This window comes from Podarcis pityusensis (assembly GCF_964106645.2).
Source record: "Podarcis pityusensis genome assembly, chromosome: 18".
In the NCBI taxonomy this organism is placed as follows: domain Eukaryota; kingdom Metazoa; phylum Chordata; class Lepidosauria; order Squamata; family Lacertidae; genus Podarcis; species Podarcis pityusensis.
This window is the reverse complement of record NC_138043.1, coordinates 4689727-4711602: the sequence shown is the minus strand read 5'-3', so window position 1 is coordinate 4711602 and position 21876 is coordinate 4689727. Positions and strand designations below refer to the sequence as shown.

The 21876-nt window shown below is 50.6% G+C and overlaps 3 protein-coding genes across 10 annotated transcripts in view; 2 read left to right on the top strand and 1 right to left on the bottom strand.

The window, feature by feature from the left end:
- Positions 1-2986, top strand: part of TLE2 (TLE family member 2, transcriptional corepressor) — a 43490-nt gene extending 40504 nt beyond the window's left edge. For all 7 annotated transcript variants that reach the window (XM_080988883.1, XM_080988882.1, XM_080988878.1 and 4 more), the window contains 2 exons: positions 444-520; positions 2381-2986. In XM_080988883.1, coding sequence (XP_080845009.1) covers positions 444-474 — 31 coding nt within the window. In that variant the 3' untranslated portion in view covers positions 475-520; positions 2381-2986. The remainder of the gene's footprint in view (positions 1-443; positions 521-2380) is intronic.
- LOC308467456 (granzyme H-like) overlaps positions 1-21876 on the top strand; it is a 175490-nt gene that overhangs the window by 111386 nt on the left and 42228 nt on the right. The window lies entirely within an intron of this gene.
- The window catches only part of LOC308467290 (transducin-like enhancer protein 1), a 47109-nt gene continuing 31596 nt past the window's right edge, over positions 6364-21876 (bottom strand). For both annotated transcript variants that reach the window (XM_080988863.1, XM_080988864.1), the window contains exons 10-21: positions 21725-21829; positions 20851-20901; positions 19306-19452; positions 17978-18113; positions 16713-16894; positions 14821-14900; positions 13475-13724; positions 12214-12461; positions 10415-10562; positions 9289-9439; positions 8410-8486; positions 6364-6905 (exon numbers count right to left, since the gene is read on the bottom strand). In XM_080988863.1, coding sequence (XP_080844989.1) covers positions 6798-6905; positions 8410-8486; positions 9289-9439; positions 10415-10562; positions 12214-12461; positions 13475-13724; positions 14821-14900; positions 16713-16894; positions 17978-18113; positions 19306-19452; positions 20851-20901; positions 21725-21829 — 1683 coding nt within the window. In that variant the 3' untranslated portion in view covers positions 6364-6797. The remainder of the gene's footprint in view (positions 6906-8409; positions 8487-9288; positions 9440-10414; positions 10563-12213; positions 12462-13474; positions 13725-14820; positions 14901-16712; positions 16895-17977; positions 18114-19305; positions 19453-20850; positions 20902-21724; positions 21830-21876) is intronic.

The window sequence follows — 21876 nt, the reverse complement described above, 5'->3', positions numbered from 1 at the left end:
CAAAATCGATTTTCTCAAAAAATTAACTTGGTCACTTAACATCTTTCATTCTTTCTCATTTAACTTTAAACATCTTAAACCTTATCCTTACATATTTGAATCCTAAGCCTATCTATTATTTGCAAGCTTTTCCAATTAAGTTATCTTTAGCTAAATAGTCTTTAAATTTCATCCATTCTTGCTGATACTCCTCCTCCTCCTTCTGGTCGCGGACTCTTCCGGTTAGGTCGGCCAGCTTCGAAAAATCCATCATCTTCATCTGCCATCCGGGGTTGGATTGTTGACCGTTTCCTCTTCAAGAAAGTAGAGCTCCCCAGCCCAGGAGCAGTCTACCTGCAAATCCCAGCAGCAAAGTTTCAGGGTTAGCTTCCTTTTTAAGAGGAAGGAAGACCCCTTCTGTGCTGCGAACACGCCAATGTCTCCCTTTTTCTCTCTCCCTACAGGAAAATGGTTTATCAGCACAGGGAAAGATAATCTCCTCAATGCCTGGCGAACGCCTTACGGTGCAAGCATATTCCAGGTATGGTGGGGGCTGGAGCTATCTATGGGGTTCAGGGTGTGGTGCATAGCTGTCAACCATCTCTTATTTGGCGGGAAAGTCCCTTATCCCAGCGCCGTGTCCCGCTGCTGTCCCTTATTGACCCTTAAATTTCCTGGGTTTCAAAGGAAGCAGCTCCTCTCCCTCCCTCCCTCCCTCCCTCCCTGCCGGCCAGGGAGGAGGGAGGCTCCAACTGTGTTGCTTGGCTGCGTTGCTCACCCAATAAGGAGTCTAAGGACGACTGGGGGGTGGAGCTTGCATGCCTTGTGCCGATCAGATCGGCCGCCTTGCCTGGGGACTCGCCTTTGCTCAGCGCTTCCCAGCGGAGAGGTGACGGTGGTTTTCCTTGCTGCATCCCCTTTGCCGGGTTGCTGTGCTGTGGGAACCACCGCTTGAGGCTTTGTTTGGCTGCTGGCTGGGCTTTCTGCCTTTGGCTCGGAGGGGCTCAGAAGTTGAACATACCTGTGCTTGGAAAATCCCTTATTTTGGCTGCTGATCCCTTATTTTCGAGGCTGCTGGTCCCTTATTTTCAAATCTGTAAGTTGATAGCTATGGTGTGGGGAGATCCTGATTTCTATATTACATTTATACCCCAACTCCCTTCTCTTGTTTTATCCTTATAACAACCCTTTGGGGTAGGCTAGTCCGAGAGGCGGCCTCAAGTGAGCTTTGATGCTCAAGGGGGGATTCGAACCCAGGACCTCGCAGAGGATCCCTTAACACGGGGGGCCCTCCCTCTCAACCCCACCAACCACATCCCTGAGCGGTTTGCTCACACGCGGAAGGGAGTTTTCCATGCTTTTTAAAAAAAAGTCTGAGTTTCTACAAGTTTGTTTGACCTATGTCCACGGCCGGATTTAGGTCTGATGACCTCAGCTACTGAAGGTAATGGGGCCCTTTGTATCTCCAGTTGTCCTTTGCCAACAACAAATTGTCGCTGTTTTTTGTGTGTTGAATACAGTGGTACCTCAGGTTAATTCGTTCCGGAGGTCCGTTCTTAACCTGAAACTGTTCTTTACCTGAAGCACCATTTTAGCTAATGGGGCCTCCTGCTGCCACCGCGCCGCCGGAGCACGATTTCTGTTCTCATCCTGAAGCAAAGTTCTTAACCTGAAGCACTATTTCTGGGTTAGCAGAGTCTGTAACCTGAAGCGTATGTAACCCGAGGTACCACTGTATATGGTAATTGATGGACCAGTCCATGCAGAATGTAGGCACCCTGTTTATAGAAAGGAGCAAAGCAGTGATATTTTAGGGAGCAGGTGAGGCCCATTACTTACGTCATAGGAGCCTACACAACACAAAACACTGTTGCTGGATGTAGGTTTTGTTTTATTTGTCTTTTATCTCATATTTTGGAAATGTACATCCAGTGGTTTTTTTCCCGTTTAATTTTTTTGGGGACCCCCCAAGAGAGTGAGGCCCTAAGCTATAGCTTGTTTAGCTTATACAGTGGTACTTCGGGTTACATACGCTTCAGGTTACAGACTGCGCTAACCTAGAAATATTACCTCGGGTTAAGAACTTTGCTTCAGGATGAGAACAGAAATCGTGCTCCGGCGGTGCGGCGGCAGCAGGAGGCCCCATTAGCTAAAGTGGTGCTTCAGGTTAAGAACAGTTTCAGGTTAAGAACGGACCTCCGGAACAAGTTAAGTTCTTAACCCGAGGTACCACTGTGTAGCTTATACGTAAATCCGGCACTGGTAAGGTCTGTCCGTAGGAGGCACAAGGCTGTCCCCTGTTGGAAACGCAACGCCGGGTCAAAAACGGCCGAATCGAGGCAGGCCGCTCGCGTTTCCGAACCGCGAAATTAAGAATTCTCCCTTTCCTTTCCTTCGGCAGTCCAAAGAGTCGTCTTCGGTGCTGAGCTGCGATATCTCGGCCAATGACAAATTCATCGTGACGGGATCGGGAGACAAGAAGGCCACCGTTTATGAACTGGTATACTGAGAAGGAAGGAAGGAAGGAAGGAAGGAGGCTTGGCTGTCCTTGTAATTTTCTTATTTTGTTTTTTTGGGTACTCCCTCCCCCACCTCCCTCCAACAGCCATGAACTTGATGGACGGAGACTTGGCCAGGAAATCCTATCCGGCGATCTTCCCTTTTGACGTCGCTCGCCGTCTCATGAGGACTAGGAACCTCCCTTTTTTAAACTGAAAGCAGCGGCAAACGTTCTCAGGAAGCTGCGCTGGAATCACGGGGTCCCCAAGCAGTTTTGCTCACCTAGTGGGGTCTCCCTGCCACCCCCCCCATGAACAAAGGAGATTATCCCCTTCCCCACACTTTGATTGACAAGCAAGAGAGACCAACCGCTGCCCTTCTCTACGTCTCCTGCCAGCCCCTTCCCACCACATGGACGTTTAAAAGCACCGCCGACTTCCCCCTCTGGTGCGTGCTAAAGAAATCGGCCGTCTTAAATCGCCCCCTAATTAAACGTGTTGGAAAACGGCGGCTGGATCTGTGGGTCCGCGTGGGGTGGGTAAGGGGGAGAAGCAATCACAGAATGGATTATCAGTGTCGGGGGGACCCCCAGAGCTCATCCAGCTCCACCCCTTGCACACCGCTAAATAAATCCCCGACACGATCGGCTGCGGAAGCAGAAGCCATCGTTCATTAACTGGAAGGGCTGGCTCAAAAGTCGCAGAGAGCATAGCTGTCAACTGTCCCTTATTTGGTGGGAAAGTCCCTTATCCCAGCACCATGTCCTGCTGCTGTCCCTTATTGATGATGTCCCTTAAATTTCCTGGGTTTCAAAGGAAGCAGCTCCTCTCCCTCCCTCCCTGCCGGCCAGGGAGGAGGGAGGCTCCAACTGTGTTGCTTGGCTGCGTTGCTCACCCAATAAGGAGTCTAAGAACGACTGGGGGGTGGCGCTTGCATGCCTTGTGCCGATCAAATCGGCCGCCTTGCCTGGGGACTCGCCTTTGCCAGCGGAGAGGTGACGGTGGTTTTCCTTGCTGCATCCCCTTTGCCGGGTTGCTGCGCTGTGGGAACCACCGCTTGAGGCTTCGTTTGGCTGCTGGCTGGGCTTTCTGCCTTTGGCTCGGAGGGGCTCAGAAGTTGAACATACCTTTGCTTGGAAAATCCCTTATTTTCAAGGTTGCTGGTCCCTTATTTTCGAGGCTGCTGGTCCCTTATTTTCAAATCTGTAAGTTGACAGCTATGGCAGAGAGACGGGGAAGTTTTGCGGTCTAGGAAAGGCTGCCTTCATCAGGCCGGAAGGGGAGAGTTGGAAAAGGCAGAGTGAGGGGTCCTGTTTGGCTTGTGGCGCCCTTCTCCCCAAACCCCACCCAGTTCCTTCAAACTTCACCAGGGTTGCTGCGCTACGGTTCTCAGAATCCCCTACGAGAAAGGATTGACTAAGCCCTTCGAGAATCGCAGCACCCTGAGCAAAGTACACGTCCCAGGGATCTTTTGGATGGGGGGAGGGCTGGCTGTTCAATATAAAATGGGGAAAAACACAAGTAAAGGGCCTTCTCTCCCCCCCATAAAAACTTGCTGTAGGTAAGGAGGGGGGAACAGGCATTGAACAGCTCACCTGGGTCAGCCGACCAGTCCTTGTTCTGCTGTTGAATTGCAGTGTGACGACATCATTACATTTCCATTTATATAGGCAGATAATGAGGTTTTTTGAGTTTGTCTCCGCCATCCAATTTGTTTATTCAATGATGACAATTAAGTATCAGTGGAATTTTCTGGTTTTGTGCACACCTGAGGGATCTCCCCCTCTTTCTCAATCTCTATATAAAAGCTCCCCCCCTTACTAATAGGCTAGAAAAGAAACAGGAGCAATTGTAAAATCTCAGCACACAATTCCTACAAAATTGTACAATTGGGACCCCAAGAGTCATATAGACGAGCCCCGCTGCCATGCAGACTCTTGCCCAATATATCCGGTGCAGAATTTATTTATTTTTAAAAAATGTGGTTTGCTTTGTGCAGTTTTCTGGGTTTGGGAAAATCCGAGGGGTGAAAAGGGGGCGGGAGGGAGGGAAAATACATGCCTCCATTCTGGACTGGGCAGTTATGAGCCCAGGCAAAAAAAGAAACATTCAAGTGTTGGGGAAGTAGCAGGTCTACAAAGAGAAGCAACGCACTGAATAACCTGCAACCCTGTGTGGAGTGGTTTGGAGCCCCATTTTCCCCCAAATTTATTGGGTTGTCCCCATAGTCATACCTCAGGTTACAGACACTTCAGATTGCGTTTTTTTTGGGTTATGGACTGCCAAAACCCGGAAGTACTGGAACGGGTTACTTCCAGGTTTCGGCGGTCGTGCATGCGCAGAAGCACTAAATCGTGCTTTGCACATGCGCAGAAGCGCTGAATTGCAACCTGCATATAAGCAGATGTGCCGCTGCGGGTTGCGAATGTGCATCCCTCACGGATCACGTTCGCAACCCAAGCGTCCACTGTATTGTGTAAGCCTGAATTTACAAGGCGAAGCATCGAGATTGGTGGTTTGAGTGTAAGGCTATGTGAATTTACGGAAATTATACAGGAACGGAAATGGCTGTGTGCAGACAGTGAATTCTGGCATGGGCAAGCCCTTTGTCGACTGTCAACAGGTCCTTCGGGGTTTCAACCGGACGCCTTTACCTTCCCTACATGGAGATGTTGGAGATTTGAATCCGAGTCCTTCCACGTGCTCTCTGGCACAGACCACGAGAGCTGGGACCACAAGGGACGTGGGTGGCGCTGTGGGTTAAACCACAGATCCTAGGACTTGCCGATCAGAAGGTCAGCAGTTCGAATCCCCGCGACGGGGTGAGCTCCCATTGCTCGGTCCCTGCTCCTCCCAACCTAGCAGTTCGAAAGCACGTCAAAGTGCAAGTAGATAAATAGGTACCGCTCCGGCGGGAAGGTAAACGGCGTTTCCGTGCGCTGCTCTGGTTCGCCAGAAGCGGCTTAGTCCTGCTGGCCACATGACCCGGAAGCTGTACGCCGGCTCCCTCGACCAATAAAGCGAGATGGGCGCCGCAACCCCAGAGTCGGCCACAACTGGACCTAATGGTCGGGTCCCTTTACCTTTACCTTACCTTCCATGTGCTCTCTGGCACAGACCACGAGAGCCGAGTCCACAAGGTGCCTCGACCGATTTGGGCAATCTCGCCTTGAAGGGGAATGCAGTAAAATCCATTCTCATGTCCACAGGGTGCTAGAAGCACTCATCCATAGGGGTGGGGGGGAAGTAGAGGGCCGGAGGGCCACAAATCTCTCTTGTCTGGCCCTTGGGGGCTGTTCCCCAGGCCAAACGCCCCAGCCACGTTCCTTGAATGTCTTTGCCCGTCTGGAAAAGAACCTTGAACCACAATATACCGTATTTTTCGCTCTATAAGATGCCTCAGACCACAAGACGCACCTAGTTTTTGGAGGAGGAAAACAAGAAAAAAATATTCTGAATCTCAGAAGCCAGAACAGCAAGAAGGATCGCTGCGCAGTGAAAGCAGCAATCCCTCTTGCTGTTCTGGCTTCTGGGATAGCTGTGCAGCCTGCATTCGCTCCATAAGACGCACGCACATTTCCCCTTACTTTTTAGGAGGGAAAAAGTGAGTCTTCTAGAGCAAAAAATACGGTATGTTCTCTTGCTTGCGTGGGAAGATGGCATTTCTTGACAGCGCAGAGAATTCTGATATTAAAGGTAAGTCGCAACCCGTTGTTTGGAAAACTACCTTCAGACCTGTCCCTCTCTCCCTGGAAGCTCCCCAAGGAAGGAAGGAAGGAGACAGAAAAGACGAAAAAAAGACAGAGACAAAGGAGGAGGACAAGTAAGAAAGAGACGATAGACAGGCAGAGAGAATATCTCCCAAACAAAAGGAACAGAGGCCGAGTTGTGCCACAAAACAACCCATCCCGTTTTTATTTTTATTTTAAAGATTCTAAAAAAAAAAGCATCAAAACACACAAGAAACAGTTCCGAGTTGTTTAAGATTTGAACACACAATTAAGGAGAGAGAGAGTTGCGGGGGAAAGAGGCAACCCTACTCCCTCTTGAACCCACCGGAAAAAAATAAAAATAAAAAATCAAATGGGGGAGAATTAAAAGCAGCAGCAGAGTCCTATTTCTGAAATCCTCTTTCCCCTTTCCCAAACGCAGGCACAAACAGAAACCCTCATCCACGAAAGGAACGTGCTTAGCAGGAGAAAGGAGGTCCAACTCTGCTCTCCGGGCTAAGTTTTAAGTGTATTCTTTGGCTGGGGGGGTGGGGAAACACTATGGGGATCATCCGCCCCTCTCTCTTTCGGCGAGGAGACCGACTTGTCCTCAATACATCACTTCGTAGACGGATGCCTTCTTGTCTCCGGAACCGGTGACGATGAACTGGTCGTCGGTGGAAACATCGCAACTGAGGACCGACGAAGATTCCTTGGACTGAAAGTGTGTTTTTTAAAAAAGGGAGGGGGAAGAGAAAGGGTTAATAATAATAATAATAATAATAATAATAATAATAATAACAACAACAACAACAATAATAATAATTTATTATTTATACCCCACCTATCTGGCTGGGCTTCCCCAGCCACTCTGGGCGGCTTCCAAAAAAATATTAAAATACTGTAATACATCAAACATTAAAAGCTTCCCTAAACAGGGCTGCCTTCAAATGTCTTCTACAAGTTTGGTAGTTGTTGTTCTCTTTGACATCTGACGGGAAGGGAGTTCCATAGGGCGGGCGCCACCACCGAGAAGGCCCTCTGCCTGGTTCCCTGTAACCTCACTTCTCGCAATAAGCGAACCGCCAGAAGGCCCTCGGAGCTGGACCTCAGTGTCCGGGCAGAACGATGGGGTGGAGACGCTCCTTCAGGTATACAGGACCGAGGCCATTTAGGGCTTTCAAGGTCAGCACCAACACTTTGAATTGTGCTCGGAAACGTACTGGGAGCCAGTGTAGGTCTTTCAAGACTGGTGTTATATGGTCTCAGCAGCTGCTCCCAGTCACCAGTCTGGCTGCTGGTGTTGAAACGAGGCCAGGTTTGGTTTTCACGAGAGCAGGAGGTCACCTTTCTCGCCCCGAACCTCAGGAAACAAAACTTTAAAACTAAAACCCTCCAATAAATGCTAGGAAAAGAATGGAAGCAAAAAAGTTGGAAGGAACCCAAAGGTCATCCATCCCAACCCCTCTGCAATGCAGGAATCTCAGCTAAAGCATCGACTGAACTTCTGCCTAATAGCCTCCACGGAAGGAGAGAGTCCATCTCCCGATGGAGTCCGTTTTCCCCGTGCTGAAAATTTATTCCTAATGTTTAGTTGGAACTATCACTGGAAGCCGTGGGTTCGAGTCCTGCCCTCTGAAGCAGAAGAAAACAAATTTTCTCCATCCGCCACGCGACAGCCCTGGAGATGTTTGAAGGTGGCTCTCATTATCTCCTCTATCTCCCAGGCTAAACATACCCAGCTCATTCAACCGTTCCTCATCAGGCTCGGTTTCTGGACCCTTGACCGTCTAGAACAGGGGTCAGCAAACTTTTTCGGCAGGGGGCCGGTCCACTGTCCCTTAACACCTTGTGGGGGGCCGGCTTATATTTTGAAGAAAAAAATGAACGAATTCCTATGCCCCACAAATAACCCAGAGATGCATTTTAAATCAAAGGACACATTCTACTCATGTAAAAACACGCTGATTCCCGGACCGTCTGCGGGCCGGATTTAGAAGGCGATTGGGCCGGATTCGGCCCCCGGGCCTTAGTTTGCCTACCCCTGTCTAGAAAAATCAACAACTCTCCAGACAACTTATTTGATCAGAGAAAGGGGTGTGCGTTTGGAAGCTAGACGAATTACCACCAATTCTTACGGATAAATGAATTGTTAGTCCACAGCCACACTGCATAGGTCTCCTCTCTCACCCATCAGCGGGCTGACCCTGGCTCTCTCTTACCTGGAATATGCTGGCCCCGTAGGGCGTCCTCCAGGCGTTCAATAAGTTGTCCTTCCCAGTGCTCACGAACCATTTCCCTGTAAAGGGGGGGAGAAACAGGCTGTTTGCTGCCTCTCAATAAAGAGAATAATCTCATCTGACCATAGCTGTCAACTTACAGATTTGAAAATAAGGGACCAGCAGCCTCGAAAATAAGGGATCAGCAGCCAAAATAAGGGATTTTCCGGGCACAGGTATGTTCAACTTCTGAGCCCCTCCGAGCCAAAGGTAGAAAGCCCAGCCAGCAGCCAAACGAAGCCTCAAGCGGTGGTTCCCACAGCGCAGCAACCCGGCAAAGGGGATGCAGCAAGGAAAACCACCGTCACCTCTCCGCTGGGAAGCGCTGAGCAAAGGCGAGTCCCCAGGCAAGGCGGCCGATTTGATTGGCACAAGGCATGCAAGCTCCACCCCCCAGTCATTCTTAGACTCCTTATTGGGTGAGCAACGCAGCCAAGCAACACAGTTGGAGCCTCCCTCCTCCCTGGCCGGCAGGGAGGGAGGGAGAGGAGCTGCTTCCTTTGAAACCCGGGAAATTTAAGGGACATCATCAATAAGGGACAGCAGCGGGACACGGCGCTGGGATAAGGGACTTTCCCGCCAAATAAGGGACGCTTGACAGCTATGGCTGGAAGGGGTCCTATCCTGTAGAAGCACCCGTCAGTCTGTCTACTCTTTACCTCCTCCCCCGATTTAAAAGCTGCACTTGGCAATTTGAGCTGTTCATAGTACAAAATATGTCTCTTGTGTAATTTTATTCCGTGAACCGCACCAAGACCCTGTGATGAAGGGCAGTACATAAATCAATAATAATAATAATTTTCGCAGAAACCCCAGGCTTACCGCAGGAGGCGAACTTGAGGGAGAGGACGCAGCTCTCATGGAGATGGAGTTGGTACTTCTCGGGCTTCGAGACGTGAAGGATTTCGACGTGGCTACTTTCCATACCGACCGCCAACCACTCCCCTGTGGGGCAGTAACCCAGGGAAAAAATCTGGAAGGGGGGGGAGGGGGGAAACAGTGGTGGCTGAGCCATTAGGGCGAATGGAGCAGTGCAAAAACTACTTCAAGCCTGACTTCTCACTTCAACTTGTCAGGAAGTGGCTCTGCCTGCCATTAGCTTTAGCGCCACCTACTGGTCAGCTCCCAGTGGGTTCCGCAAGCCTCTGCCTTAATTTCAACCCCCACCAAGTTTTAGTCCTCAGTTCTAGTTGGTGCCCTGCCGAACCCCACGTTCCCAGGCTTCCTCCGCCTGGGATTTCCAGCGGGTCCCCACCTTCACCGCGGCGGGAAGACCCAGTTTCCACGGAGCCCGTTCCTCCGGTCGGAGGAACTCCGCCATTCACCAATGGCACTGACCCGGAAGTCGACACAGCGATTTCTCTCACATGTGCACCCCAGTTTCTAGTTCTCGTTATTACTGACAGGGAACAACCCGCTGAAATCTCCGAGAAACCAGAGGGTGAGTGGATGGAAAGAAGATTGCCAGGAGTTTGGGGACGGAATTTTTTTGGGGGAGACTGTAGCACCCCTCTCTGCTCCTCACATTTCTGAATTCTTGTTTTTAAGCTAAAGAAAACAAGGCAGAAAAATCCCCAGGGATTTAGCACCTCCCCATGCCAAAAAGTATTTTGAAAACAACAAAAAAGGCATTTTTTAAAAAAAAACGATGTGATATGTATAAAGTTATGCCCACTGCCAATAGAACAAAGCTTTTTCTCGCTTGTTCATAAATCTATAAATTGGTAAGAGATTCAGGGAAGTCCTTGTTCACACAAGGACTCGTTAACGTATGGAACTCACCGCCACAAGAAAGCGATAGACGCTAACACAGATGTCTTTTTCAAGAGGGTTCTGGGAGGCTGCGTCTATCATTGGCGACTGTTAATGGCTGCCCAGAGGCCACGCCCACTTCAACCAGGTGAGTCTCCTCCCCCTTCTGCCCCCTCCTTTGCCCCCCTCCCCATGCCTGTGAGGTGAAGTCGTGCTGTTGAAGCTGGCGCCCTTCTCGGAGGTCCCAGCACCGCACGGTGTTGTCCAGGCCTCCCGTCCAAAGCTTGGTGCCGTCGTTCGAGATGTCGATGCAACTGGCGCCGTCCGTGTGACCCTGAAACTGCCTGGAAAGGAAGAGATAAAAGGAGAGTCACCCAATATTCCAGGAATGACAGATTAGACACATTGGAATAATCAATCATCTGGGTCTCGCACAGCACTGGTGCTTTGAAGCCCCAATAGACAGCTGAACTTCAGGCCTTCAAAGCACCAGGTGCTATTTTCTGAAAGCACTCAGAACCATAGCTGTCAACTTTTCCCTTTTCTTGCGAGGAATCCTATTCGGAATAAGGGAATTACCCTTAAAAAAGGGAAACGTTGACAGCTATGCTCAGAACCCCTGACTGGCAAATTAATGAGGGCAAAAGAGGAGAGCGCAAAATATGGTCTGAAGCTCAACATCAAAAAAACGAAGATCATGGCCACTGGTCCCATCACCTCCTGGCAAATAGAAGGGGGAGAAATGGAGGCAGTGAGAGATTTTACTTTCTTGGGCTCCATGATCACTGCAGATGGTGACAGCAGCCACGAAATTAAAAGACACCTGCTTCTTGGGAGAGAAGCGATGACAAACCTAGACAGCATCTTAAAAAGCAGAGACATCACCTTGCCAACAAAGGTCCGTATAGTTCAAGCTCTGGTTTTCCCAGTAGTGATGCATGGAAGTGAGAGCTGGACCATAAAGAAGGCTGATGGCCGAAGAATGGATGCTTTTGAATTCTGGTGCTGGAGGAGACTCTTGAGAGTCCCATGGACTGCAAGAAGATCAAACCTCTCCATTCGGAAGGAAATCAGCCCTGAGTGCTCACTGGAAGGACAGATCCTGAAGCTGAGGCTCCAAGACTTTGGCCACCTCATGAGAAGAGAAGACTCCCTGGAAAAGACCCTGATGTTGGGAAAGATGGAGGGCACAAGGAGAAGGGGAGGACAGAGGATGAGATGGTGGGACAGTGTTCTCGAAGCTGCTAACATGAGTTTGACCAAACTGCGGGAGGCAGTGGAAGACAGGAGGGCCTGGCGTGCTCTGGTCCAGGGGGTCACAAAGAGGCGGACACGACTAAACGACTCAACAACAACAATTAGGGGTCATCACAGAAGGGTGACGTTTTTGCTGGTAAAAAGGTCTTTTTTCTGAAACGGGTGTCCCACTAAAGCAGTAATTTCCAAAGTTGGTTCTTTAGTGTCCGGATAGAACGATGGGGGTGGAGACGCTCCTTCAGGTATACTGGGCCATTTAGGGCTTTAAAGGTCAGCACCCACACTTTGAATTGTGCTCCAAAATGTACTGGGAGCCAATATAGGTCTTTCAAGACTGGTGCTATGTGGTCTTGGTGTCCGCTCCCAGTCCCCAGTCTACTTGTCGCATTCTGGATTAGTTGCAGTTTCCGAGTCACCTTCAAAGGTAGCCCCACGTAGAGCACACTGCAGTTGTCCAAGCGGGAGATAACCAGAGCATGCACCACTCTGGCCAGACAGTCCATGGGCAGATAGGGTCTCATCCTGCGTACCAGATGGAGCTGGTAAACAGCCACCCTGGACACAAAATTGACCTGCGCCTCCATGGACAGCTGTGAGTCCAAAATGACTCCCAGGCTGCGCACCTGGTCCTTCAGGGGCACAGTTACCCCATTCAGGACCAGGGAATCCCCCACACCTGCCTGCCCCCTGTCCCCCCAAAACAGTACTGGAGACAGACTGCTAGCAGGTAAGACTCACCTAACAAGGGTTTGGTTCTGCAGGTCCCAGACCACGATGTTGCCATCGCTGCAGCAGGAAAAGCAGACCTTGGCATCGGGACTGATGGCGAGGGCGTAGCAGGCCGGGGCAGAGGACGTCAGTTCCGCCTTGATCCGGGGAGTCGGTGCCGCCAGGTCCCAAATGGAGAGGGTGCTGGCCTCCCCGCCCACGATCAAACTTCTGCTGTCGGGGAGGAGCTTGCATGACCGGATGTAGTTTTCTCGGTTCTGTGGCGAGGGAGGAAGAGGTTTAAGGAAGCGGTCGGCACCGTTCGGAATGGCAAAAACGATCAGCGCTCACCCCTGAAGATTGCGAATACAGTTGTACCTCGGAATCTGTTCCGAAGTCCATTCGACTTCCAAAACGTTCGGAAACCAAAGCGCGGCTTCCGATTGGCAGCAGGAAGCTCTGATCGGAAGCCACGTCGGACGTTCGGGTTCCAAAGAACGTTCGCAAACCGGAACAATCACTTCCGAGTTTGCGGCGTTCGGGAGCCGAAAGGTTCGACTTTCAAGGCGTTCGGGATTCGACTTTAGAGGGAATGGCGATATTCCCAGTTTCTTTCGTAAGCGATAGAAATAGCACACACAGAACAGAAATCTCCCACACGTCTGAATTCTTGGCCAACCGAATAGGCAAATGGTTTATTAGGTCACACTTGGAAAATAAAATTGCAGGTGGAGTGATCCTGCTCAGGGCTGCAGCCTGCCAGCCACAAACCTTAGTTGGAGACTCCATTCCATGTTCGCTCCCCACACACCTGACCCCATTCCAGCCTTTAAGCAGCTTAAGGTTTACTCTAGGTTAGAATATAAAATTGCAAATGGAGTGATTCTGCTCAGGGCTCCAGCCTGCCAGCCACACCCTTTGTCAGAGACTCCATTCCGTGTCCTCTTTCCCTGACCACACCCCAAACAGAAAGTCATAATTCCAGGCCCATCCCTCATTAACTGATTTAATTTTTAGCGGGTTGACCCTTTGGGTTTTCTCCCCACTTACACATGGAAAGTGCCATTTTTGAATGAGAAATGATTGGCACTCACCCCCGAAGATCAGTGCTAGAACGAATGATGGTGATATATTTCTTTTAAAAGACAGGAAGCAATAAAAACGTCAACCGCAATACAAAACCATCTTGCAAGGACCACAAGAGCACCCAAGTCCTGGGAGAACCTAGGGATGCGCCTGGGAAACTGAGTCACACAAACCAACATGCGCACACACACACACACATACGTACCAGGCAGTCCAGCTGTGCCACGGGGGTCTTTGCGCCCGGCTGGGCCACGTCCCACACCTTCACGCAGCCTTTGCCCCCCGTGTAGACGTGCTGTGTGGAATTGCTGATGGTGACGGCGCAGACCACCTCCCCGTGCGTCAGGGTGTGGAGCTGGCGGGCGTGGCGAGGGATGCCCGAGCCGATGAGGGCGTCGGGCGGGAAGGGCACCGGCTGCATCTGCCCGTCGGAGCTGACGTGGAAGGAGTACGCTCTGCGGGGGAAGCGAGGAGAAGGCTTTGGGTGCGAACGGAATGGCCAAAAGACACTGGACCGCCATTCCCTGCGGGGTGAGGCCTCCCTCCAGGGGCACAGGAAGGCGCCGTGAACTGCCGTTCCCCTAAAATCTTTCCCGCCATTGAACTAAATAACAGCACGACTTAAGGAAAAGTTCTGCACCAAACAAGGGAGACCTTGCAAAACGCTGTTGTGGCGTAGGCCTCTCCTGCCCTGCCGGCCGAGCCCTTTTCCCATAAACTCCGTTCCAGGCCCCTCTGCCACCCCCCCAAAAAACCCAAACACAGAACTGTCCACACAAGGGGTTATCTCTGGTTATCTCTCGCTTGGACTACTGCAATGCGCTCTATGTGGGGCTACCTTTGAAGGTTACCAGGAAACTACAACTAATCCAGAATGCGGCAGCTAGACTGGTGACTGGGAGTGTCCGCTGGGACCACATAACACCGGTCTTGAAAGACCTACACTGGCTCCCAGTACATTTCAGAGCACAATTCAAAGTGTTGGGGCTGACCTTTAATGCCCTAAATGGCCTCAGTCCAGTAAGGAGTGTCTCCACCTCCATCATTTTGCCCGGACACTGAGGTCCAGTGCCGAGGGCCTTCTGGCGGTTCCCTCCCTGCGAGAAGCCAAGTTACAGGGAACCAGGCAGAGGGCCTTCTCGGTGGTGGTGCCCACCCTGTGGAACACCCTCCCACCAGATGTCAAAGAGAAAAATAACTACCAAACTTTTAGAAGACATCTAAAGGCAGCCCTGTTTAGGGAAGCTTTTAATGTTTAAATAGGTTATTGTATTTTAGTGTTTGTTGGAAGCCGCCCAGAGTGGCTGGGGAAACTCAGCCAGATGGGCGGGGTATAAATAAAAAATTATTATTATTATTATTATTATTATTATTATTATTATTATCTGTTAGCTTCAGAGGCTCAGACACGGGAACACAAAAAGGGAGATTTTTAGACACCGTTTATTGCCATCGTTGCTTTACTTTCGAGGCTCGGCCGTGGGACGCCACCCTCCTCAATCCCCAAATTCGGCCCTTGCTGCGCACACAGACCCCCACGCCATCACTTACGGCTTTGCTGAAGCCACACCTGTCTGCATCCCTGTCGACAATCCCGGGACCCGCAGGTGAGAGTGAGGGTCGTAGGCGACCTGGTCAGACCAGAGGAGAGGATTTGCTTTGGTTAACAGGAAGCAACGTGAGTTTCACAAAGCCAGCCGGCACTGAATCAAAGTGGGAGCAAACTCTCTATTAGCAAAAACGCAGATTTGGCAGAGTGTCATGGCCTAATGGGCGGAGCAGCTCATCTCTGGCAGGTCTTTCTCCATGGAGACCAGTCGGCAGGGCTGGAAGCGCCCGTCTCCCCATAGTTCCCTCCTTTCCAGGGTTTTTCCCCAAGCAATTGGAGACTGCGCCTGCGTCAGCCAACCTATCCTCTGCCCTTTTCATGCCTCTCCTGGTTCTGGGAGAGCAGCGGGGAAGGGAGCTTGTCGCAGTGTAGCTTTATTAGACTTTACCGATTGATGGGCTCTGTGCTGCTCCCGGACGGGAGGAAGGAAGTCAAATGACACTGAGGTCGATTCAGAGAAAGAGTTCTTTTATTCTACTCTCCGGATAGCAGAAGGCACTTGCGTGGTCAGTCCACAGCAAGTTCAAAGAAATAAGAAATTTCATGCAGTATATATATCCTCCAGGCACCCTCTCCCTCCTTCCCCAGGAATCCAACCACGTCAGCCTATACACGCAGGTTGACATCACATATGTTCCTGCTCCAGTATTCTTAACCATAAAAGAATATTGCTTCCTGTACTTCTGACCATAAAAGGGTATTCCTGTCCCCCCTATACTCTTATCTTGGAGCAAGAGGTCACCAACTCCAAGAACACACTCTGGCACTGTTCCCGGACTAGGTCTGTGCATCTTTGTGGTCAGGACGTAAGATAAGGCCCAGACGTGCCATCCCTGTTCCACTTTGGAACGGACAAGGCCATCCGTCATTACCAGCCTTCATGGACTGATAAGGGAGAGAGCTTTGAGCACTTGATTATACAGCTGGGTTTTGGCTCAAGAGCTCAAGTTAAAGCATTTTAGAAATGCTCCCTTGGAAAAGGAAAAAAGTGGATTTTGGGTCCCTGCACAGAAGCCCATTCCTTCAGCAGTGACAGTTAAAAGATCCAGATAATGATTTGAATCAACGATACAGCAGGGCAAGATTCCTGCATTGCAGGGGGTGTGATCCGGTCCAACTCTACAATTCTATGATAAGCTACAAAACCAGATTGGAGCACAGGCCAATATTCTACACACCTGGTTTGGGCTTGAACAGGCGGGAAAATGCTTTCAGCTGGTGCCGAAATAAGCAGTGAGTTTCAAAGCGCCACCACGGCAAAAGATCTTACGAATGCAGTTTCTTATGAATGCAGGATAACGAAAAAGGCTTCTTCCCAGGAAGAGATGGCCATTTGCCACTTCTCAAGAAATAAACCATTTGCTGCTACTTCAATCCGCCCTCGAATTCACAACCATGAAGACCAGACACTTTTCAGTTTTAGGTGGAAGGTTTTAATTCAGTGGCAGAATGGCCAGTCTTCAGCTGGTCCCGGGTGCAACTCCCTGGCATCTCTGGGTTCAGCTAAGCCTGGCACCTGAAAGGCTGGATAGCTGCTGCCAGCCAGTGTATGCAGCACTGGTCTAGATGGGCTTCGACTAAGGTCGGACTTAGCTTTCGTTCAGAAACTTGAGGACTGGAACCTTGCATTTTGCTTTGAGGAGGCGCGATGGCTCATTGGCAGTCTCAATCCACAGCATCTATAGGCTGGGCCGAGCACGTTCTCCCTGCCTGAAATGCTGGAAAGATGCTGCCAACCTGTGTCGGCAGCACTGGTCTAGATGGAGCAATGGTCTGGCTCAGCATAGCGCAGCCCTCTCTCATTTCCCAAAGCCCCAATGGCTCAAATACTCACCAGAGGGGAGCGCCCGTAGCTGGCGGCCCCCACGACCGCCGCCCCATTGAGCTGGGGGGTTACCAGGTGCAGCCCCGCGTAAGGCCCCGCGCTCGCCATGTCGCCGTTGACGGACGCGTGAGCCACGTTGAAGGAGGCTTGGTAGGAGCTCTGGACCGTGAGTGGATTTCGCAGACTCAGGGCTGAAGTGGAAGAAAAGGATCAAGGAATAGATGAGAGATAAAGGTAAAGGGATGGGACGCGGGCGGCGCTGTGGGTTAAACCACAGAGCCTAGGACTTGCCGATCAGAAGGTCGGCGGTCCAAATCCCCGCGACGGGGTGAGCTCCCGTTGCTTGGTCCCTGCTTCTGCCAACCTAGCAGTTCGAAAGCACATCAAAGTGCAAGTAGATAAATAGGTACCACTGCGGCGGGAAGGGAAACGGCGGTTTCCGTGCGCTGCTCTGGTGTGCCAGAAGCAGCTTAGTCATGCTGGCGACATGACCCAGAAGCTGAATGCTGTAAAGGGACCCCTGACCGTTAGATCCAGTCGCGGTTGACTCTGGGGTTGCGGCGCTCATCTCGCTTTACTGGCCGAGGGAGCCGGCGTACAGCTTCCAGGTCATGTGGCCAGCAGGACTAAGCCGCTTCTGGCGAACCAGAGCAGCACACGAAAATGCTGTTTACCTTCCCGCCAGAGCGGTACCTATTTATCTACTTGCACTTTGACGTGCTTTCGAACTGCTAGGTTGGCAGGAGCAGGGACCGAGCAACGGGAGCTCACCCCGTCATTGCGGGGATTCGAACCGCTGACCTTCTGATCGGCAAGTCCTAGGCTCTGTGGTTTAACCCACAGCGCCACCCGCGTCCCACAATGGATTATTAGGATATAATAATAAGCACTCCATTAAACATGTCCGCAGCGAAGTTTAATTTGGCGAGTGCTTCACACAGCAGTTTAGCAAGCTGTTCTTGTGAAGCTCTTTTGCTGCTCTGTGAAGCACACAGAGGCTCTGCAAACTTCACAGTGCCTCCGCCTGCATTAAAAAGTTCACCTGGGCTCCCTGCCCTGCTTGCTTTCTCTCTCTCCTGCCTGCTGCTAGTCACACTGGAGTTGGGTGGCCCCCTACTGGCGGTTGCAGGAACTGCAGCGTGACGACAGCCTTACAACCTTATTTCTATAGGAAGAAAGAGCCAAAAGGACTTGAAGGCCAGTTTGACAGCAGTTCACACACACCTCCCCGCCCAAATCACAGACCTGCTTCCGACCTCCCCCCCCCCCATTACCGAGAGATTCCACCGTTTGCTTCGCGACCCCTGGACGGAGCTGGGGCGTGCTGCTGCTGGAGGATCCCGGTGCCGTCCCTTCACCTTGGGAAGTCGGGGTGCTGGACTTCAAACCGGGGGTGCCCGCTTTCTCTACCTGGAAGGTATTACTGCTTTAATTTCATTTATTTACACCTCTGCCCCAATCCCTTTCTCAGAGAAGCTCAGGGAGAGCGGACAAAGTCCTTCCCACTCTTAAAAGAAAAAAAAACCACAATGACAACTGAGGTCTAGCTCGGGGTGTGTGTGTGTGTCTTCTGGTGGTTGTGTCTCTGCGAGACGGGAGGCATAGCTGTCAACTTACAGATTTGAAAATAAGGGACCAGCAGCCTCGAAAATAAGGGATCAGCAGCCAAAATAAGGGATTTTAGTCAACCAGCAACCAAACGAAGCCTCAAGCGGTGGTTCCCACAGCGCAGCAACCCGGCAAAGGGGATGCAGCAAGGAAAACCGCTGTCACCTCTCCGCTGGGAAGCGCTGAGCAAAGGTGAGACCCCAGGCAACACGGCCGATTTGATCGGCACAAGGCATGCAAGCTCCACCCCCCAGTCGTTCTCAGACTCCTTATTGGGTGAGCAACGCAGCCAAGCAACACAGTTGGAGCCTCCCTCCTCCCTGGCCGGCAGGGAGGGAGGGAGAGGAGCTGCTACCTTTGAAACCCGGGAAATTTAAGGGGCATCATCAATAAGGGACAGCAGCGGGACACGGCGCTGGGATAAGGGACTTTCCCGCCAAATAAGGGACGGTTGAAAGCTATGACGTGGGGTGGCAGGGCCTTCTCGGTAGTGGCACCCTCCCATCAGATGTCAAAGAAATAAACAATGGCACAGGTTTTTAGAAGACATCTGAAGGCAGCCTTGTACAGGGAAGTTTTTAAGGTTTGATGCTTTAATGTGGCTTCACAATCTGATGGAAGCAAACTTATTATATTATAAATATAACGCAACAATTAGCTGGAGGCACCAAACATGATGAGCTTCGAACATCTAAAGGACCGCCTATATTCCGACCAGCTCTGCTGCACTCTTACGGTGTTTTCAAGGTTCAAGGTGTCACTATCAGTGTGTAAAGCCCTTTGCAACTCGGGACCAGTTTACCTCCGAGGTTGTTTTCCTACTCTAAGCGGCATATAAATGTACGAAATCCATCAAACAAAGCCAAGACATTCGTGGAAACAGTACGAGAATGGGCTGCTCTGTGCCTCATTTGTCGGGGCTTTCCTCCCCCCAAATGCTCCCTGGATCCCCTGAAAGCAGGAAGGCATAGATCCCCCGAAATGACGCACGTACCGTGACCACCTCCTTGGTGATCCGGGGTGGGGAGGAACTGCAGGATGTTGGACTGAGCTGCATGGACTCTTTCCTCTGCAGGGAGATTTTATCGACACCGTTTTCCCGGGAGGAGAAGGAATTGACGCTGTGGGGCGAGGAGGGATCCTGGTATGGGGAAAACAGAAACAGACACACAGAAAGAGAGAGAGACAAACAAACAGACAGGTATCAGAGGTCCTTTCCAACTACGGTATTTTTTGCTCTATAAGACTCACTTTTTCCCTCCTAAAAAGTAAGGGGAAATGTGTGTGCATCTTATGGAGCGAATGCAGGCTGCGCAGCTATCCCAGAAGCCAGAACAGCAAGAGGGATTGCTGCTTTCGCTGCGCAGCGATCCCTCTTGCTGGTCTGGCTTCTGAGATTCAGAATATTTTTTTTCTTGTTTTTCTCCTCCAAAAATTAGGTGCATCTTGTGGTCTGGTGCGTCTTATAGAGCGAAAAATACGGTAAATAATTCCTGTTCAGATATCTGCTTTCTGCAGACCTCAAACAAAAATTCTCAGCAGCCAATATTGGTGCATCGAACGAGCAAAACGGGCTTCGGCTTGTGAAGCGGGACTAACCCCCTTCTAGTTTAATTTGAATCCAGCCTGATCTTTTATTTCCTTTCTCTTCCCTTTTATGAAGATCACCCGCTCTGAGACCCCACAGCTAATTCTCCCCTGGCCTCCTCGCTGCCCCAAGTAGGACCAACTCAGCCAGCTAGCCCTGGGGACCATCTGTTTACCTTCCTGCTGGAGCGGTACCTATTTATCTACTTGCACTTTGTGCTTTTGAACTGCTAGGTTGGCAGGAGCAGGGACCGAGCAACGGGAGCTCACCCCGTCAACCACCGACCTTCTGATCGGCAAACCTTAGGCTCTGTGGTTTAACCCACAGCGTCACCCGGATCCCTTATTTGCATGTTTAATTCCTTGTTTATTTGCAGGTGCATTGCTTCACGACTTCCCCTTCCTCCATGACAATTTTTTTGGACGCTTCTCGATCATCAGTTTCTAAACTGCGACTTCTTTTCTTGCCTTGGATATTGGCTATAGGGCAAGCTTTTCTTCAACGGTTCAGAAGTCTGCCTGAACGCAGGAAACGCCCACAAAGAACATAGTAAAGGTAAAGGGACACCTGACCATTAGGTCCAGTTGTGGCCGACTCTGGGGTTGCGGTGCTCATCTCGCTTTATTGCCGAGGGAGCTGGCGTACAGCTTCCGGGTCATGTGGCCAGCAGGACTAAGCCGCTTCTGGCAAACCAGAGCAACGCACTGAAACACCGTTTCCCTTCCCGCTGGAGCGGTACCTATTCATCTCCTTGCACTTTGACGTGCTTTCGAACTGCTAGGTTGGCAGGAGCAGGGACCGAGCGACGGGAGCTCACCCCGTCGCGGGGATTCGAACCGCCGACCTTCCGATCGGCAAGTCCTAGGCTCTGTGGTTTAACCCACAGACCATAGCCTACTGTCATTAACTTGGAAATATCTATACGCCCGCGAGAAGTTCTATTATACGCACGCAAAGCTCATCAACCACCAAATTTTCTTCGCTCTTGTCTCCGTCGCTGCCCTGTAAAGAAAAGAGGGGAAACGAAAGCTATGGGAGGCTCCCCCAATACCAGCTCTGTGAATTCGTTAAACTAAATACTTTCAATAAATGTGAAATTACAGCGGTACCTTAGTTCTCAAACACCTTGGTTCCCAGACATCGAAAACCTGGAAGTGTTCTGGTTTCCGGAAGCCGAATGTCCGATGTGGCTGTCGGCTATTGTTTCCGGGGCGCCTGCACCAATCAGAAGCTGTGCCTTGGTTTTCGGACAATTCGGAAGTCAAACGGACTTCCAGAACGGATTAAGTTGGGCGCTTTTGTTTTTGCTATTTATTTTGCGTTTTGGGGGCTTTTTCAGTTAATTTGTTTTCGTGGCTGTGTGGAACCCAGTTCAGCTACTGATTGATTGATTATGTGACTGTGGAAATGGATAAAAGCCCCCCATCCAAACAATGACTATCATCAGTGTAGGTAAGAAAAAAAAATGATTTTAATTTTTATCATCTACAATACTGTCGAATTAAGTACTCAGTCTGAGGTACCACTGTATAGCACATGGATTATTGCTTTCATTTTAGGGATCAATGGTTTCGTTAAATAGTAAAATTCATGTGAAACTGCTGATTTAGGGGTTGCTTTTAAAAGTCTGGGATGGATTAATCCATTTAGCATTACTTTCTATGGGAAAGCGCGACTTGGTTTTGGAACGCTTTGGTTTTGGAACGGACTTCTGGAACGGATTAAGTTTGAGAACCAAGGTACCACTGTAATTGTCACTGTTATGCACACTGCGGTGTGTGCCTAGTTTCCCATTCCCCAAGCCCCCAAACCCAGCCCGCCGTACGTAGTCTGTGGCATATTCCTTCTCCTCCGTTTTCCTCTTTTTGCTGCTGTTCAGATACTCCGAAATGGCTCGCATTCGCTCCCCGTTGGACAGCGCTAAGGAACTCTGGGGAAGGAGGGAAGAGAAGCAAGTGTCTGTTTCAATATTTCAGT